Raw genomic sequence first — 20,549 nt, 5'->3', positions numbered from 1 at the left:
CACGGTGATTAGATTCATACTAGTAACAGATAATGTAAAAGAGGAAAAACCTTTTGTAAATCACAAATCTTACAAGAATTGGGCTAGATCTTGAGCTGTCAGCATTAAGTTACTAATATCTCTACAAGGGCCGAGTGTTTGTCTATAGAGACTAAAGATCATTTTAGAAACGTTCGACGATCTTTTCAACCACTCTGTATAATAGGCATGCTTTGCCTTCTTAAGTTGAAAGTTAACATCCTTACGCAGTTTTCTACAGATCTGTTGGTAAATGCCTTATTAGCAGCAGGCATCCATTTTTGAAGGGTGGGGTTTGTCTCTAGATGCAGAGTTCATCCTTGACCCACAACTGATAGTCTGACTCAGTTGCCTTCCATGACATAGGCTATGCTCTCTGTACCATTCAACACAAAAAACAACCAACAGTGTTCAGTTCGTATGCATCTTCTTGTATTACTGTGTTTGTGTTCTTATAATCTGCCTAGTCAATAGGCGGGCTCTGTAATATTTTAAATAAAATAAATAATCAGTTGGTTTGATTTTGCATTTGGGACCAAAATGAGTCAGTCATCGATTATAGCACTGTATATGACTGCACTTAAAGGTTGTGTTTTCGTCAGGGGCTCTCTAAGGACAGCATTGGTCTGTGTTGGTAAATGAAACACAGACATTTGTTGAAAATCCTTGCGCAGCAAAAGCATACAAACTAAGCTAATGAGGACTGTCGGTGCAGCAGGGTAGGCCAATAAAAAACATAAAAAGTTATGACTTTTGGCAGTGCCTTTTTAACTGCCAGTCATCAATCTGGAACAGTCCTGGGGTTTTTAGTCTTCCGAGATGAATTTTGTGATCTTGATCTCCATGCTGTGGACCACACAGCCAAAGTAGAGGCTTCTGAGGAATCCAAGTTTTGCTTTGAGAGCCCTTAGTTCACATTGCAAAATGTTAATGCCAGAAAAAGGGCCTGTACGTCCCAAACCAAACCTGGAGACTGTGGCCACAGCTTCTGCAGATTTGCTTTCCAGCTTGGGGAACAACAGGAACACACGTGTCTGTGAAACCTAGACCACCTACTCAGTAGAAATAAGCTAAAAAGCAGTGTGCCAACTCCTTCATTTAGTGTGGATCAAGTATACCAGGGGTTATAGAAGTTTTCATTTATAAACATATTACATAGTGCATAGTTTTATCACTATCACCAGGGTTAGGAAGGAACAGAAAAGTCTGTCATAAAGTTCCGAGGTCTCGGTAACCCTGGCTCTCACAGAACTGGGTCAATCGAGTTCTTGGTTTAGTTCCCCTACATGGTGGATACCGTGTGTGTACAGCCTTAGGCAAAACTGATATCCAGAACATCATGTGCAATCTAGTTAGTTATCTGATGGAATTTGCAAACTCACTTATTTCAGTCTTACCTTAATTTATTATAGGCATCGTTCACCCTTCAATAAAAATGTTGTTATAAGCACAAAGTACACACAGTTCCTGACCCAAGGCTCTGCAAATTGACACTGCTGATAAACAGAAATTGTGAAAAAAAACGATGCAGCAGATTTTGTGCATATAAACTATGCCTTTTTTTTTAATAGGGATCAAACAGAACCAAATATGTGCACAGAGCCAAAATCCACCACAATACAGTGACTGTGGAACATGGTCGTTGTCATCTTTGCTCCCTGCCTTCCCAGCACTTAAAGATCCCACCTTTGATCCCTGTCTTTAGTTTAATTTTAACCTCTTGCTGGATTAACGTTCGAGTCTCCTTTCCTGTCACTATCCCCTGTTCCTATTTTGGAACCTGATCCAAAACTGTTCAAAGAAAAAAAAGAGAGTTTGAGAAACCCAAACATTTTGTATTAATTGTACTTCTTCCTAACAGGCTTCCATGTCATTTAAAAAAAAGTTATCCCGCGTAGTCTCCTCCTCTCAACATACGTAGTTGGAAGGCTGCAGATTTCAGGGCTCATGTCCAAGGTGCGAAGTATTCCAAAGAAATGGGAAAATTAGGTTCTTACCTTGATAATTTTCTTTCCTTTAGTCACAGCAGATGAATCCATTAACTGTTTGTACAGATATTCGATACAGAGGTTTTGACTCATCAGGAGTTCTTCAAGACAAGTTCTCAGAGTTACTATATGCTGTTTTATAGCAGGAGGTTGAGGATGTCCTCCTTGTTTGGTTCTTGCTCCGGTTCAGGGGGCATTTGTTCACTGTGAGGAAAGTTTATGTTATTTTGCCTTTCATATTCTCTCTGCTTTGGAAATTTCATATACTGAAGGCACAAGGGGCTGGACATCCAGAATCACTGTGTACTTTCAGTGTTCTCTATCTCCACCTGCTGGTAGGCAGATACAACCCATCAGTTAATGGATTCATCTGTGTTGATGACAAGGAAGTAACAGGTCAATATTTTGATTCCATTTCTGAGGACAGCTAAGCCCACCTGAGTTTCCGATATTAATGCTGAGGAGGATTGATGAGCCCTGGCTTTGCGCCTCGTGATGCCTGGAGGTTAGGGTACTGTCTTAATCCACAAACACCAAAACACAGGACAACATGGCTGCAATTTTCTACACTAGCCACGGACCACCAAATTGAGAAGGCAAAAGACCCTTTCACGTTCTTGGACAATCATTTTGTTAAAAGGTGTCAGGGATTTCTGCACAATTCAAGTTAATACTTTATTACAATCAACACAGCAGCCAGAAAGTTGGAGAAAAGGTGGTAACAGGTAGGAGCAGCTCAAACAGTTTCTCTCTTTCTGGTCATGGGACCGATATAGGCAGCCATGAAATGGAAATGTAAAATTAAACACAACGATGCCTCTCGCCCAGCCACAAGCCAAAACCTTACTCTCACAATCTTACAGAAAGTGAAATTCCAGAACGGCTCTGCTAACTAGGAAAAAAACAAAAGTCCCCACCGAGCTCTGAATTATTAACTACTGTATAAAAATGGATCTTTTCTGGAGGTAAAAGGCCATTAAGTGTCAAAACGCAAGACAACGGAGTTGCAGGATCTGAAAACAAAGGATGAGACAACGTTTAAGTGGATGTGGCTTTTTCAAAGAGTAGCGGGTGAAAAAGTTCAGACCATAGAACATTGCTTCTTTTCAGCTTGCTGCCTGTATTTTCTGAAGTCCCAATTACCTTCGACCTCAGTCCAGGGCTGTGCTTGGACTACCGCAGTTTCACACTCATTTTCCTTTCCAATTTACTCCTTTCTGCACAAAATGGCCTAGTGGTCAAAGTAAAGGGCTGGGGGAGCAGAAGACCAAAATCTAAATCCTCTTTCACCTACTCCCGATCATCTCCTGTTGTCTTGGGTAACGCCACCCCCCTCCCAAAGAGGCAGTCAAGGAACTGGTTGCTTTCACCATCCCCTTGCTGTTCAGATGGACCCAATAGGGTAGCCTGATGTCTCTCATCCTTCCACCTTCATTATATGCTCTTTGAGTAGGGGTCCACTTTAACTATACATTATTTGCTGTAATATACATGGTGTTGGTTGCAGTAGTAGAGCCATAGGTGTACCAGAGCCCCCTCCACTTTTGCTGCTGGCCCACCCAGTAGCTGGGTGCACCATTCGTGTAGCTGACAAATGATCCTCAGGCCCCACCAGCTACATCAGACCTGGTCTTAAGTCTGCTAGTGTGGCTGTGAGCGGCTCAAACGCTGTCATCGTCGTCAGCACCATTAAGAATGCTTAGTTCCGACAACCCCTCACATCCTCAGTGCCAGGTACTGCTGGTTACCACATTTTAGCAGACCCAGGGCAGGCTCCAGCTTTCTTCAGCTGGTGGGGCTTGGGGATCTCTGCCAGCTAAGGTATTTTTAATGTTGAGGGAGAGGGGTGGCAGAAAGAGGAGAGGAAAGGAAGAGGAAAAGAGGGTGCCTAGTGCCCACTCATGCTATCCATTGGCCCCCCATGCCCAAAAAATGTCATGTACTGGTTGGTTGAAATAGAATAAACAAGGCCAGCCACACCCTATGACCACTTCTCACTGATTTCCACTGAAGAGATATCAAACCCACACCAAAACAAATAGCTTTTGGCATCTCTCTCCCCTCTGCAGCATAATTCCCCCCCCCCCCCAAATATAAATGAAGCCCTCAAATAAGACCTGTGAAATTTTGATTTTTTTTTAAACGTATAAAAAGGGAAATGTCTTCTAGTTTAAAAGCAATACTGTTACAAGTGGGCTTGGAGCAGCACACTAAAGTCATTCATTCTTCTTTCCTAAAGGCAGACCCTGGAGAGAAGTGAAGTCAGCTTGACAGCTACAAAATTGTCCTCTGCTGTTTAGTCTTAGTGGTACCTGGCCATTTGTCTCCTACTGACTGGGGCATAGGGTGTTGCCACAACTGTCTTCAGCATTTCGGTATCCCCTGCCTCCCCCAACCATCTCCAAACAGGTACCATGGCCAATTGTGAAGCCTCAAAAAAACACTTCAGGGGCCATCACCGGCCTTGTGGATCCCAGTAAGCAGTGATGAAACTTCGTTAGGACAGATGCTAGTCAGCGAATGGAAAAGTACAAAGGCCAGGACAAACCCAGACACCAGCATCCTCTGAAGGCTTTTCGAGTTGTTCATGTAACAGTAAACATGTCAGAGCAGCACTTTGGAAACACAGAGAATTTCCTGGCCTAGCAAGACTCCTGCTTACAAAACTCTGCAGAAAAAAACCCTTCCCAGGTTCCTGCAGAGGTATCATTCGACCCAGGCCTCTTCAAGTCTGCCACCCCGTGGACAGTGTTAAAGCTTCACTTCACCTTCCCAGGCATCTCTGTGCCAGAGGGCACTTCATGTTCAAAATGTCTGAAGGAAAGGCCTGAATACCTGAAGATGACGACTAAAAGTAAAAGAACCTGGCTAGGAATGACTTGGGCTCAGATGAAACCTTGCGTCGTGTCTGGCCAGGCCTCGTACGCCAACTCCATTAACCATCCAGCAGCTTCCGGATACTCTCCCGCTCCTTCAGTGTCTTCCAGGCCTGCTCCTTCTCCTTCTTGGTTGGCGTCCTCTTCTTCTGCCGTGCAGCCATGATTTTCCGGAAGGCATCCATGACTTCGTTATCCGCCATCCGCACCCGCTGGCGCAGCTCCTGCTTGTTCATCTCTTCTTTAGCTAGTCTGCAACAAGGAACGATCAGGTTACTGTACATGATACCTAGTGCGCCTCAAAATTAACACAGGCCCATATTCCTCCCTCTATCCACTGATTAGAAAACAAAACAGAACACCCTGGTTTTATACTACGTTAGAAGAATGCACTCACGAGGCAAAACTTGAACCTTTGAGCTTCCTATAGGTGTGGCACCCAGGTTACCCCATTCCCTCGACTCACCTAAGCAGCTCCTGTTCTTTGCACGATTGTGAGCACTGAGCGCTTTCAACTCCGCCTGCCTCTTTCGAAGCTCAGCCAAGACTTCGTCCTCTGAATCCTCTGCCGGGCGATCCTCGGATTCCAGCAAACCCTGAGCGATCAATTCCTCTTGATCCTACTCTCCAAGGACTTAGTGTGTGGGACACTGCAAAAGGAAGAAATCATCCACCGTGAATGGCAGACTGAGAACAATCATCATGTTTGATCTTGGCACTTCAGCTTCTTTCCAGTCTCAACAGAGCAAATGGCGTTAGGAGTCACACTGATTACTGTACAGGAAGTGAGCCTCTTTGAACTGAAAGAGAACTCTGGAACGAGGGGGCATACGATTGAAGTTAAGAGGGAATAGGTTTAGGAGCAATCTAAAGAAAGTATTATTTCATGTAAAGGGTGGTGGAAGCATGGAATGGCCTCCCGGTGGAGGTTGTGGAGTTGAGGACTGTGTCAGAATTTAAAAGGCATGGGATAAGCAAGTGGGATCGCTAAGGAAAAGGAAAGAGTTAGGGGTTACAGAGGATGGGCAGACTGGATGGGCCATTTGGCCTTTATCTGCCATTATGTTTCTATAAAAAGATGTTGTACACACACTTTTGAGGCTATGAGGTTATTTCTTTCACCTGAAGAGGGTCTCCAGAGCTCACTACAGCTTTTCTGTTGATTCTTTAACCTACAGAGTCTAGTTTCCTTCAGAACTGGGGTTTTGATTAGAAGTAATATCTATGTGCATACTGCAAAAGACCAAGACTGACTGGTGACCACTGTTCCCTCTGAGAGGGAGTCCTTTTACCTACAGTCCTGCCAGTGGCTGATGTTGTTTCACTACCACATTTCCAATAGTGAGGGACAGGCAAGCTCCGCAGAGCTCCAGGGAACCTACCTGTCTCTAGCCATTGGAAACACAATATTGAAAACACTGCCCCCCCACTGGCAGCAATGCAGCTGGAGGACTCCCGCTCAGTTTAGAGGAAACAGTGCTGGTGACATTCCCAACATCACTTTCCACAGGAAGATAGCTGTTTAAGATATGGCACAATGCTTAAAAAGCAATCGGCAAATATTCTTCAACTGATTTTTTTAATTCCCTGTGCTATTTATTCTCACACTGGGACACTTAAAACTTTCTAATCCAGGCAGCACCAACCTCTGTTTCAGAGGATTCATTGGAGAGCTTACCAATAAGAATTACTTAAGAATAAGCGGCTCTCCAAGTTACAGCTGAAAGCCATTCTGGAAAAAGGTTAAAGGGTCAGAATCAAACCATGGAGCTCAAGCAACTACGATATGGGTTACCACCAGCTATGAGAAGGTTCACTCCACTCTTCACAACAAGACAGCCAAGTCAATATTCAAACATCTAGTTCACATATGGCACTTTCAAGGACTCTAGAATGTCCGCTTTCCTCCAAAGGACACTCACCATCATCATGACCAAAAGATAGAGAGGATGTTACCTGAAAGGCTTGTTCTGGCTTCGAGGAGAAGTGCTGGCTCCATCAACTCCCGATTCCTTACCGGATATTTCTGGGATCGAGAGTCCTCGACTGGGGATATGATGTTCTCCTGATCAAGTAGAGAACAGAAAGCAAAGAGTCGGGGAATGAAACTGCAGAAAGGTGAGTGGGACTGTTGGTGAAAAGCAATCAGGTAGCCATAAGAATCTATAGGAAACTCAAGGTCAAAAGGTTAGCTGAGCAGGTCTTTCGTGACGCACCTCAACCAAAGCCTGAAGAAGACGCTGTGTTAGAGGTCCAAAGGGGCAGCCATCCTCTGGCTGGTCGTGCTGGGGGTCCGATTTCTTCAGAAGGGCATCCACCTCTAGAAAGAAAAGATGGCGACACCTGCAAACACAGGAAGATTGCACTATCCTCCAACCTAAATATATAAACCCCTGGTGGAAGGGGGCGATTTTAGGTTGTGGCCTTTGTTCATCAGGAAATTATAATAGAGGGAAGGGGTTGGTGGGAAGATAAAGGGAGGGAGGAAGGGGAGGGAGAAAATTAAAAGTATGTGAAGGTTGTTATTATTTGTGTATATTATGGTTATACTGAGGCATGTCTTAAGATGTATCTTCTTATGCTTTTTATGACAATAAAAACATGTTAAACATAAACCCCTGGTGGAAGCAGGGCAGAGGCGCCTGTTCTGAAGTGCTTTGACACACTACTTGCCAAATTAACTCCTTCCAGTGCATCCTCTTTCTGTGCTTCCAGCACAGAGCTGTTACCTTTAGTATCTAGTTCCGTTAATGGGGGTCCCATCATGCCTTTCTTTTTCTCAGCTGCAGCAGCTGCCCGGGCTCCATCCTTCTGCTCCTCCAAAAGATCCTCCTGAGCCCACCGCTGGGAATAGTGCTTCCCCAAAGGTGGGATCTAGAAGAACATGAAATCTCCATTACTATAATTAGGGATTAGGAGACATTAAAATAAATGAAAACAAGAACAAGCTTTTCCCTTCACCTCTTTTACATTACAAATGCCATTTTACAGGCCTTACATACCAAAACTTAGTTCAGAGTGGCTTACAACTTAAGAGCAGAGCGTACCTAGAGCCACACAAATTTAACAATCAACAATTATTCAGTACTGAAATTAACAACCTGAAAATTTATGAAACAGACAGGATTTTAGCATCTTACGAAAATTGGAATAACTTGATTCATGGATGCCAAGAGACAAAGCCGGGCCCAGGCAAACAATGCACCTCTTCTCCTGGCTGTTTGCTGCCACCACCACCACCACCCCCGCCTGCCCCTCACTGGCGCTGCTCCCTCACTTGGTTCAGTCTCTCTTGTCTTTCCCTCTCCCCTCAGCAGTATTCCTGCAGGCTGCTGGCAGCATAAAAAAAAAGAAGCAACTTAACTCTGGCTGCCCTCACAGTGTTTCCTCTGCTGTTTGTCCTACCTGTGCAGACACAGGAAGTTATGTCATAGGAGGCGGGACAAAGCAGAGGGCACTTCAGAGGCCAGCCGAGGCAGTTTGCTTTCTTTTTGATGCTGCAGTAGCCTGTAGGGAACACTGCCGAGGGGATGAGGGAAAGAAGAGTGAGATACTGAACCAGGTGGGGGGAGAAGCAACGCTTATGGCCAGGCCCCCCTTAGAGGCTGGGCCTGGGGGAATCTTGCTGTCCCCTCCCCCTCTGTCACTGGCTCTGACTTGACTCAATGCATACATTACATGAAATTTTATTCCACCAATACGCAGCTAAATAAGGAAGAGACCAATCAAATTCAATTTGTAAATCAGCCCGAGGAGAAGGAATTGAAGAGTCAAATACTGTCTTGAACTGATGATATAATTCTTCCTATATATGAACAATAAAAGATGTCCTATATTTAGGTACCTGACCGTATAAATTAGGAATGCTATACAGCATAGTTTAAAAACCGAACGAGCCTCCACTGGTAACCAATGTAATTTGCATAATACCAGTGGTCTGGCACTTTCAAACCTAGCGGATTTAAATATAAATCTGGCCGTTGTGTTTTGAAGGAACTGTACTCTTTGGTGAATAACTTCTAGAAAAAAAAAAAAAAGAGAGAGAGACTAGACACGAATGTATCCCCTCAATATCCACAAGCTGATTTTGTACCTTATAGTGTTCGGCTTCATCATCCGGAGGCTTCAGAAGATCCTCCACTGTCCGGATCTCTTCATTGGTGATGTCAGCACAGTACGGTTCCACTGAAGCCCAAAACCTGAAGTCACAGGCAGACGAACAGAACTAAGCAACTACCAAAATGAGGCACTTTAAGAAGAGTTGGAGCAAAGGGACCAGCAATGAAAGACAAGTCATGGCTCACTGTGAATCAAAGCGCCAAAGCCCTTTTCTAACCATTATAACATCTTTTGTACTTGTCCCCCTACCGGACTTGCCAAATGCCTTTACGATATTATGTAAGCCACACTGAGCCTGCAAATATGTGAGGAAAATGTGGGATACAAATGTAACAAATAAATAAATCCTTCTAGCTCTGGCAACAAATATACAAAGTACCGGCCAGAAAATCCAGGGTTACTCTATCTTCCCTCTTTCCTTTTATGGCTGTCTATTTCCATTTTTTTACATCGAACAGACTGGGATCAGTTTCCAAACTGAAACTGCATACCAAGGCATGAAACGATGTGTAGTCATAGCAAGAACAGCAATTAAAGAAAAAAAAAGTAAAGTGTCATGGTGATTTCAAATTTGCTTACACGCTTGCTCACGTAGGTGATCCAAGCACAGTACAGCAATTGAAAACATTTATAAACCAACATAGTTCAAAATAGTGAGAATACATAAAGCACAAACATGATCGTGAAATCAAGGCAAGGCAAGAAGCCAAACTTCCCATATAAGCCCCCAAAACCCAGTAGCCTCAACATATTCATTCTCAGTGTTTTGCAGACGGAGCTTGACCCTCTGTTCTAATCTGCCTCATTGACAAATCGCTTAGCAATACACTGCATTATATGCTGTAAAACGTGCAACTCTCCCTCTATTTTTCACCAGCACCTTATGGAACGCTGACACAGGAATACGTTTTGCATTAAAGTGCTCGCAAATCTGACTATAAGCCATGACGGTGCCTTACTATGTAGCGTCAGCTTGCTCTCCACAGTTGCTTACCTATTAGGGGCATCATTTTTGGGGATGCGGGGAACATCAATGGGCTCATCCGTGAATTCATATTCTGGGATCTTAGGCTGCAGGTTTTAGATTTGGGCCTTCCTGGACCAGGACCGGTTCCATGACCTCCCTTCCCATCTAATTTCTGCTTTTTGGGTTTGCTGTGTTTGACCGGGGTGCCCAGTTCATGCTCTTGCCCAATTTCAGGAATCGCCTGTCGCCTTTCTTATCCTGCCAATCTGTCAGGATCTGGAAGAACAAACAGAAAAAACCATTAAGCATACAACTTGGATGGTTTGATGTGTTCACTACATAATCCAGCTAGTGCAAGGTAGAATTTAAGGGTAGCAACCTCTCCTATTTTGTCAGGTGGATAAGAAATATTTCCAAATGTGTTTTTACCAAGTAGTCGGACTGTGCCTTGCCTCCCATGTATGAACTATGATAATACAAGACTGAACATAGGGGGACCTTAACTGCAGTACCATGACAAGCTGTAGCACATTAAGGGATGAAGTCAGCAGCTCAAGGTAACCCTCACATGTCAGTTACGAATATGGCACATGGGTATCACCATCTGAAGTTACTCTAGTGTGCACCAAGCATGCCACAGAAAAAAAAGTCACCACTGCTTGATGTTCAGCAACTTGACATAGCAGCACCTTTAGTAATAATACATTTTTCTTTCCTTTTATTTATTCATTCTACTTTCATATTTATATCCCGCTTTAATACCAAAGCAGGTTACACTAAAGACATACATAAAACCGTGACAATCGTTATACAATACACTCCGGCAATTATCATAAAATAATACAATTTCTGAAAAAAAAAAAAACATTCCCATTACAAATCTGAAACTGAAGCATAAAAAAGTGTGGCACAACAGAACCGAAATGAGTCCCCCTCAATGCCTGCTCTCCTTGCTGTGCACACCATATTTTGTTAAAATGGACATGCCTTGGCCTAGAAAAGGTTGCAAAACACTGTTCTAGTACATTGCATTTGTATTGTATTTCTGTCTTATGATTGTTCTGCAGTGATGTTAAATGTGTGTATTTCCAATACTGTTTCATGTTAGTCCTATTATTTAGTTTCAATTTGCTGTTCCCAAGTTTACCCTCTTATATTCGGTCATTTTACTATTGTTATACTGTTATAGAATTGTAAGTTTTATGTTAAACTGTACCTGCTGTACACCGCCTTGGGTGAATCTCTTCATAAAGCGGTTAATAAATCCTAATAGTAGCTTTGCAAGCTTATTGCTTTTCACAATTTGCTTTTTCAGCTACTTCTCTCAAACAGCCTTTTTTTACCCATCCTAATTAAAAATAAGCCCTGACACACTCGCCTGGGTCTCCGCTTCCAGGACCCCGCAGCCTTCGGCTTGCAGAGGACAGTAGAGTTTCCAGTTCAAGCTGCAGGGTATCCAGCTCCTCGATTCCAATCCCGTCATCTTCAGATCGTGATAGCACGGCTGTGTACCGAGGACACACCTTTAGGTGATCCACAGATTTAAAGTCATGGAATTGCAAGGGACAATCTTTCAACTCGCTCATGATGCAACTGTGATAATGATAAACCTATTGGAGAGAAACAATGACTGTTGACAGCAAGAAATCCCATGATGGAGCTCACTTTCCAGAACACATATATAAATATAGACACATACACACACTTATTAATTTGACTTGACTAGTCACTATGTCTGAGACTTGGTTGTTGCAACTTTATACATGTAACAGAAGTTATTATGGGATAATAAACCTAACAGTTACACAATAAAGAAACAAACAAATGGTAATTTAATAAGATGATGAGAAATCACTATACAATAGTCAATTTAAAAATTAGCAAAAGGGAGCAAACTATGGACTCTCATGCTGAGCCAAAAATACAAAAATTACAACATAGAAAATTTGTTAAATCTAACATCTCAACACCATCCTCTGGTGAACAGAATTAACAACATGTTAAATGGAAAAGAGGACACCTTGTACCAATTTCCTAGGACAGAAATCTTAAAACATTCCTAAGCAAGCGGGCCAATGAATTCCATACATATATTTCAGAAACAGACGAAACCCTATGGGCCAAGATCGGCTTAACCATTAGGCAAAACGTAGCAGCAAATTAAAGTGAAACAAATAGGACCTAATGGTCAAACAAATTCAAAGAACCATCAACATATACTTTTACCTTCACTAGAGGGGAGTACGTTTCAAATAGCCCAGCATACTCCTGAATTCAGAACCATGTCAACAGTGTTAAGAAGAGATGTATATCATTCTACTGTATCATTCTACACAGCATTCCCCTCCCCTCCCCTCCCATGGCTGTAATGCTTCTGCTCACCCTTATAGAAACAAAAGACCCCCCCCCCCCTCCAGAGGGTGTATGCAGTAGATTTTTGTTGGTAGAGTGAGGTTGTTGTGTGAGAAGAACTATGTGTTTTGGGCCTATATACCATATATAATCATGTAGAAGTCAAGATATTTTAATTACATCCCATCAATAAACCAGTTGTCTTATCTATAGGTCATTTTCATCTCTGCCATAGCACTCTTGCTACTGTTAGCTTTATGGCAATACAGTAGACAGACTCTGGCTGTGCTGAAGTTGCTTGAAAGTGTCGATACAGCCAGTGCTATTATGTCCCTGGTGCAGGAAGAACTCTTAATTCAGGGTCAGCTTGTACAGTGTTCAAATTAAAGAGAAGAGGTTTGGAGGAGGTGTGTGAGTGAGACTGGGGAGTTTTAAAAATAAATAGTAGTGATTGTTTAAAAGCTGCAAATGTTCTGGCTGGTTAAAAGTTTGTGCTGAGCATGTACACTGAAAGGAGGGCACGACAATTATCAGCAGATAGCTAAAAGCTATTTGATGGGGTGATGGCTCAAGCAGTAGATTCAAAGAGGAAGTCTAGCTGGAAAGAGTGAAATTCTGATTGCTTTTTTATTTCTTTTTGGTAAAAGAAAAGCAGGTGTGGGGGGGATGCTGAGAAATACTGATTCCACAATAAAACATTCTCTTTGGATAGGAAGGGTGAGTGATTTGTGAAAATACATTTTGCTTTACTGAATTTGCCAAAGTTTAGAGTAAGAGACATGGGATAAATATATAATCCTCACATACTGAATCTGATGATTTAGCTATTTCCGTCAGGCTTTAAGTCTGCTCTGACTCTGTTGAGATCTGAAGCTATGGGCAGGGGGATGGGTTTGGGAAAAGCAGGAGAGATGCCGGAGAGGAGGGAAAGAAGAAAAGAAAGAAAACAAGCAATGTGGGACCAAACCTCAACTTATACACGGGTCACAGCATTTTTGGCTATTTTTAATCCCCAAAATGTATAGACAAGTATATATTGATGTTCTTTTCATAAATGTTGTTAGCCACATAGAGCCCGCAATGGTGGGAATCTGTGGGATATAAATGTTCCAAATAAATAAATAAATATGGTATATTAGGAGAAGACCATCCTACCTAATTTCGAAAGAGAAGGGCAGCCATCTTCTGACACAAATTGGGAGGTGGCCGCCCTTCTCCCAATGCCGGCCAAATCGGTACAATCGAAAGCCGATTTTGGCCGGCTTCAACTGCTTTCCGTCGCAGGGCCGGCCAAAGTTCAAGGGGACGTGCCAGCAGGGTAACGAAGGCGGGATGGGGGCGTCGTTAAGAGATAGCCGACCTGACGAGCATTTGGCCGACTTGGCCGACTTTACATGGTCCATTTATTTTCATGACCAAGCATCAAACAGATGTCCAAACTGACCAGATGACCACTGGAGGGAATCGGGGATGACCTCCTCTGACTTCTCCAGTGGTCACTAACCACCTCTCCACCCGAAAAAAACAACTTCAAAAACTTTTGTCTTTTTTGTTTTAGAATATGTCCTTTGCTATGCCTCCGGGCAGTTGAAGACGTCCTTCTATGTGACGCTGTTGAGGATGTCCAAAATGTTTCTGTGAGAAAGACAGCCATGCCTTTGACACCCTTTTTGTTTATTTATTTGGATTTTGGATCACAAGTAGCAGCAGTGGGATTTGAACCAGGCAGCTCTAGATTGGCTGTGTGAACTTTAAGTGTTTTATTTCTTCAGCCAGTGCTCTATTTGGGGCAAAAGGTTTTACTACTACTACTATTTAGCATTTTTATAGCGCTACAAAGTTCTTCATCTGAGGGACATACATCCAAGGGAAGCTGAATGTTTCATGAAGTTTCATAAACACTTCATATCGCACAGTTACATTTCCAATAACGCAATCAAAACATAAAAGATGTTTTTTGAGCCATTTCTTATGGCTGATTTAATTTACCTTTGGTATTAGTCTGATTCATTGGTCATTCTTTTTTCCTTTCCTAATTCTAATATGTGGAAATTCTGTGTTGAAACCCACATTTTCAGGAACCAGTATACTTTCTTTCAAAATGGCACTCCAATTTTCTCTAATGACTTAAGTTTCACACAAAGTTCCAAATCTTTGTTTGTTTTTTAATTTCAACTGCTAAACGACATTTATTTGCTTGCAACAGCTTTATTGTGGTAATCTATTTCTGTCAACATCTTAATCCAGAAAGAACAGCTGTAATGTCTAGATTTTCCATTTCTTGAAGTATGTTCAAAATACCTAGCAAATGTACAGCTATAGGGCGTATGCTTTCAACTTTGCAGAACAACGGGTATCAGGCATTCTACGTAACGACCCATTATTGTTGTTTTTTTTTTTTTTTTTATAAGTATTTCCTATCTTTGAAGACTTAAGCCAAATAAGGAATATAACTTTTTGACAACTCCAAGAAACATTACAACCTGAGGACTGCTTTCTACTGCAGATTCTACTTAAGACTGTAGCCAGCATGAGGTGAAAACTTAGCCATCTGAACATTCTTAATTTTGTAAGCTTTAGCACCATTATAATCTCCACTCATGTTGCTACCATTGTCGTACCTCTGCCCTTGACACTTGGAAACTGAAATTTTGTGTTTTTGGAGAAACTCTTAGATTGTAATAAAAACACTGGCGATGTCTTGACCAGTCTATAAACTCAAGAAATCTCCAATTTCATATAATCCAGTTTCCTCCTTCAAAAGAGCATATTTTAAGATGAAACTAGCTTGTTCTATGCCAGCAGAATAGGGAGTGACATCAGCTATGATAGAATAATATTTTGACTAATCTCTTTCCATTACAATTTTGTTCCTAACATGATCAACACAGCACTCTATGGACTCATTCTGTATGTCAGAACTTGCATCGCAGAATAGGCGCCTTCAAATTCTTCATTTTTTTTTTTTTGAGGTGATGCTCGAAAAGAGAATCACAGCAACTTAACTCCAAAATGCCAAGAAAATTTCCATTATTGGGATTTCCAATTGAACAACTGTCTCCTCTAAATGCCAGACTTCTCTCTGCTAAGGAAAATGTTAACATTAATAAGCCTCCAAAGTATCCGTTTTCACAAATATCCTTCACTCTCTATACCCTTTCTACAAATGATGCTTGATGTTTCGACCAGTTTTCAGACCAGATTCCAGTGTGCATCACATGACATAGCATTTTTTTTTGTGTTCTGAACTTTCCTGATGTTCTATAACTTTCTTGTATAGCTTCTTCCATTTCAGGTTTTTGTGATAGCCAGAAATTGATGACCATTTATGCACTCCTACCCTAGCTGAGATAATATTTAACAATCTTTCCGACCTCATGTGCAACTTTCTTTAGTCACCTTACTTTCTAACTCCTCTTACCTATCTATATGTTCCATCTTTGCTTATACCCTTCACTGTCTATTAAAATGTTCTATTACATACTGTGTTAACACTGTAAGTAGTATACTATGCCATAGGTATCATCAACGACGACACCTAGATCCCTTTCTTGGTTGGTGACTCCTAACGTGGAACCTTGCATGACGTAGCTATAATTCGGGTTCCTCTTTCCCACATGCATCACTTTGCACTTGCTCACATTAAACATCATCAGGCATTTAGACGCCCAGTCTCGTAAGGTCCTCTTGTAATTTTTCACAATCCTCCCGCGATTTAACGACTTTGAATAACTTTGTGTCATCAGCAAATGTAATTACCTCACTAGTTACTCCCATCTCTAGGTCATTTATAAATATGTTAAAAAGCAGCGGTCCAAGCACAGACCCCTGGGGAACCCCACTAACTACCCTTCTCCATTGAGAATACTGACCATTTAACCCTACTCTCTGTTTTCTATCTTTTAACCAGTTTTTAATCCACAATAGAACACTACCTCCTATCCTATACCCCACGGACCCAAACGTCTGGATCCAGCTACACAACGAAACCAAAGCTCGCAATGGACATAACTCTTCCTCTCTATGATTCCAAATGTGTCTTTAACAGTTGAACCTTATCCTACGATTCCCAAATGTGTCTGTAACACATGAACCTATCCTACCACACATCACACTGTATTTGTTCTTTATCGGACTGGGCGAACGCCTTTATGATACCATGTAAGCCACATTGAGCCTGCAAATAGGTGGGAAAATGTGGGATACAAATGTAACAAATAAATACTTTGTATTGTTAGTTGAATATTTTTACTGCTGTAATTGTCTACTGCTTATGTTTGAGTTATTCTTACTGTACACTGCCTTGAGTGAATCCTTCAAAAAGGCAGTCAAATCCTAATAATAAATAAAAATTTGGGACAGGAGAACAAAGGAGTAACAAAACTTCACAGATAATGCAGCACCAAAGGAAGAGAGAGGAGTGAGGTACAAGCAAGAATCCAAGATACTGAAACAATCCCTTTTATTGAACAATGTCTTCAAGACAGTGGATTGCTCGTAGTGATGTAGTGTATCTAAAACCTCAGAAAGCTTTTGACAAAGTTCATCATGAAAGACTCCTGAAAAAATTAAAAAGTTATGGAATAGGAGGCAATGTTCTGTTGTGGATTAGGAATTGGCTATTGGACAAAAAAAAAAAAAAAAAAAAAGAAGACAGGATCAAATGTCTTTAGTTGCATACGAAAGATCAAGCTTTAGGGTGTATATTCCAGCTCTTAGAGCTGGAATCAATTTTTTTATTCCTTCAAAAAGCACAAAGACTAAAGGACATTCAATGAAGTTAGATGGAAATACTTTTAAAACAAATAGAAGGGAAAACTTTTTCACTCAACGAATAGTTAAGCTCTGGAACTCGTTGCCAGAGGATGTGGTAATAGTGGTTAGCGTATCTGGGTTTTAAAAAGTTTTGGACAAGTTCCTAGAGGAAAAGTTCATATCTGCTATTAAGACAGACACTGGGAAGCCATTGCTTGCCCTGGGATCGGTTGCAAGGAATCTTGCTACTATTTGGGTTTCTGCCAGGTACTTGTGACCTGGATTGGCCACTGTTGAAAACAGGATTCTGGGCTATGTAGACTGTTAGTTTGACCCCAGTATGGCTATTCTTATGCTTCAATACCTTGGATCCTTTGTTTGTTTACCTCACTCCTCTTCCTTTGCTGACAATTTAGGACAAACATTTTGACTGAGAGTTGAGAAAAGGCAACAAGGAAAGCAATACAATGCTAGCTTTGCTGGACTCCACACTAGCCAGTCCTATGGTATAATTTCCCCATTTTGTAGCTTGATTTCCAGGAGCGACAGTTGGAATTGCTGATTTCACAAATCTCTAGGGAACTGAGAAAGATGGGGGCAAGGCCGAGGACCTCCCTCTACTGCTTCTTGCATTTCCTGGTTAATGGGAATTTCTTTTGTAAAAGTTCCTGCATCAAACGTGTTACTTACATTCAGCAAAACAGCAGCTCTAGCTTGTCTTTCATAAATCGGACTTTGAGGCATATTTTCAAAGCACTTGCCCTTGCAAAGTTATATAGTAACCTATGGAACTTTGTAAGTAAGTCTAAGTGCTGTGAAAATGAGCCCCAATGTAATTCACTTTCAAATGACAACCAAGTCTGTTTCTTCTCGTACTATTGGTGATGTACTTGGCATGTGAGTATCATATTTACTTATTATATCTGCATGCAGCCCGTTGCTTTATTTCAAATGAAAATCCTAAGCTCTGAAGAGACTGCTGGCCTTTTCCCCCCCCCTTCTCTCTTGTTTTCCAGACCCTGATTTATGATAGCAGCTCATGCTGATACTATAGGACTATCTTTTTAGCACAACTTAACAGTCTGAGGCCCAAAATAAATAGTTTATAGATTGAGAGGAGCTCAACTCAAAGTCTTCACAGAACATTAGTGATAACTATTTGTATCCTTACAACTAACCACAGCACAAAATATTTCACTCTGAAATCTGAAGAATTAAGCTTCAATGGTCAGTGAAGTAATGACTGGACACGCGGTAAAGGCACTGGTGATAGTCAGGATGAGTAATAAAATAATTAAATACAAACTACCCCAAAGCGCTAAAAGATGGTTGCAGTACAGCAGCCTCAATTCCATGAGAGTTAAAGGCAAATGGGGTGGGGGAAGCAAATCATACAAAAAATACCTGCTTCATAAGAAACTGCATAGACTACCTGGATGTCAATACGATTATTTCATTTGTCCTTGTGAAGGGCTGCCGACACTTCTCATTCTACAATAAAAGTTTTCATTGAATCTCACTGTCCTAAAAACATTCAGAAACAATACTGTCAACTATCCAAATGTTCTGTCACTTGGTGCTTCTCCCCCCCCTCTCCCCTGTGGACCTGCAGACAAGTTACCCAGTTCCAGGCTACAGATTTTGGGACAGTCCTGGTTTTTAACTTATATCTTAAAGCAGTGTGGGGATTTGTAAGGCCCTGAAATCAGTACTGCAAGTCCCATAATGCAGCAAGATGGGGTGGTCAGAAATCCAGTACTGCCCAACATCAGCAGCCTGGGACCAGGTAACTTAGCATCTCTGGGCCTGGCTAAATCTAATTGAAATTACCCTTCCCTGGACGCACTCATGGAGTTTGCACAATGTTGGGGGGACTACTGCAACGCACTCTACGCCAGCTGTAAAGAGCAAATAATCAAGAAACATCAAACAGCCCAGAACACTGCAGCTAGACTCATATTCGGCAAAACAAAATATGAAAGTGCTAAACCCCTTCGGGAAAAGCTACACTGGCTCCCACTTAGAGAACGCATCACGTTCAAAATATGCTCCCCAGTTCACAAAATCATTCACGGAGAGGCACCAGCCTACATGTTAGACCTGATAGACTTACCACCCAGGAATGCTAAAAGATCATCCCACACATTCCTTAACCTGCACTTCCCCAACTGCAAAGGTCTAAAATACAAACTAATGCATGCATCAAACTATACCTACTGCTCACAGTTATGGAACACACAGCGCAACTTAAAAACAATCTACGATCTAACCAACTTCCGCAAACTACAGAAGACCCATCTCTTTAATAAGGCATACCACAAAGATCAACAAATGTGAACATACACCACTCCTCCACTTATATTCAGAATTGTCTTATAATATTTGCTTTTATCGTTATCATGTTACCCAAGCTTCTTCTATAACACTAAATGTATATCTTCTAACATATTTCCACCATTCATGATGTAGTATTGTAAGCCAAATTGAGCCTGCAAAAAGGTGGGAAAATGTGGGATACAAATGCAATAAATAAATAAGCAAGCAACCAAAAAGTTAGCATCAATGTTTCTAAATGATTTTGGGGCACCCTCTCCACTGAAACCTCACAGAACAGGCTCTTGTAATCCCTGCATCACTATTGTAGTGATTACTAGTGAAAACACACGCGATCTCTGCACAAAGAACCTGCAAAAATAGGACATGCGGTAGAACCAAGAACAGAAAGAAAGCGGGGGCGCGTAGGCTACAGGTGGCCGGAGGAGAAACGTGCATGGCTGGAAGCTGGTGGCTACCACTTTCCTGGATACGCAGCTTAACCCTTTCACTGCCACACAGTCTTACCCAGTCAAGGCTAACGCTACCGCCGGGCCTGGGCTACTGAGGCAATTCCGGAAACCGAAAACAGGTGCTCCAAACCGATCCTACTCCGCCGCACAACCACTCCAGCCCGCGCTTTCACTGCTCAGCATCCGTCAAGGCTTCACCAACCCCCCCACGGCGGGAGGGGAAGGCCGCGGCTATGGGCACAATTTCACTTCCGCCCCGTCTGCACCCTTCTCCTGGCTTTCCTTACTCTTTCCCGTTACACCCCGCCGCCACATGGAATGATCCGCGCCCCCCTCAGACTGAATGGAACGGTGGGGGAAGGTCTCATGGTGGATTCGGTTCGAGGGGCGTCAAATGTACATTTCCCGAGTTGCAGGACCGCTACATTTCCAAGTGAAAGAGAATGAGGAGATTATTCACTTGCGTAGAATAAAGAGCTAACGTTCCGTGAAAGCAGGCACCTAGTACCTCTCAACCATCCGTCAATCTAAATAACTGTCTTTTCGCCCCCTCCCGGCACACACGTCGGTTTGGTCTGACCCACATTCCACATTCCCTAATATGGAGAAAACACAGAGGCCGATTCAATCGTGGCAGCAGGCGAGCGGTCGTACGTGCGGCTATTTCACGCTTGTCCTGTGAGCGGCT

General features: G+C 42.2%; 1 protein-coding gene across 1 annotated transcript; it reads right to left on the bottom strand.

The window, feature by feature from the left end:
• Positions 1–1,584: 1,584 nt before the first annotated feature.
• Positions 1,585–20,433, bottom strand: TADA3 (transcriptional adaptor 3). Its single transcript, XM_030205453.1, is given in 14 exon segments — positions 1,585–5,134; positions 5,345–5,498; positions 5,501–5,532; positions 6,839–6,917; positions 6,920–6,947; positions 7,099–7,202; positions 7,612–7,756; positions 8,976–9,081; positions 9,996–10,083; positions 10,086–10,190; positions 10,193–10,244; positions 11,347–11,367; positions 11,369–11,578; positions 19,917–20,433. Coding segments are annotated over 13 exon segments (1,293 nt in total). The 5' UTR covers positions 11,555–11,578; positions 19,917–20,433; the 3' UTR covers positions 1,585–4,941.
• Positions 20,434–20,549: the final 116 nt, after the last annotated feature.

The sequence above is a fragment of the Microcaecilia unicolor genome, chromosome 6, assembly GCF_901765095.1.
Source record: "Microcaecilia unicolor chromosome 6, aMicUni1.1, whole genome shotgun sequence".
In the NCBI taxonomy this organism is placed as follows: Eukaryota; Metazoa; Chordata; class Amphibia; order Gymnophiona; family Siphonopidae; genus Microcaecilia; species Microcaecilia unicolor.
The sequence above is the reverse complement of the archived record's forward strand: the minus strand, read 5'-3'. Positions and strand labels throughout refer to the sequence as shown.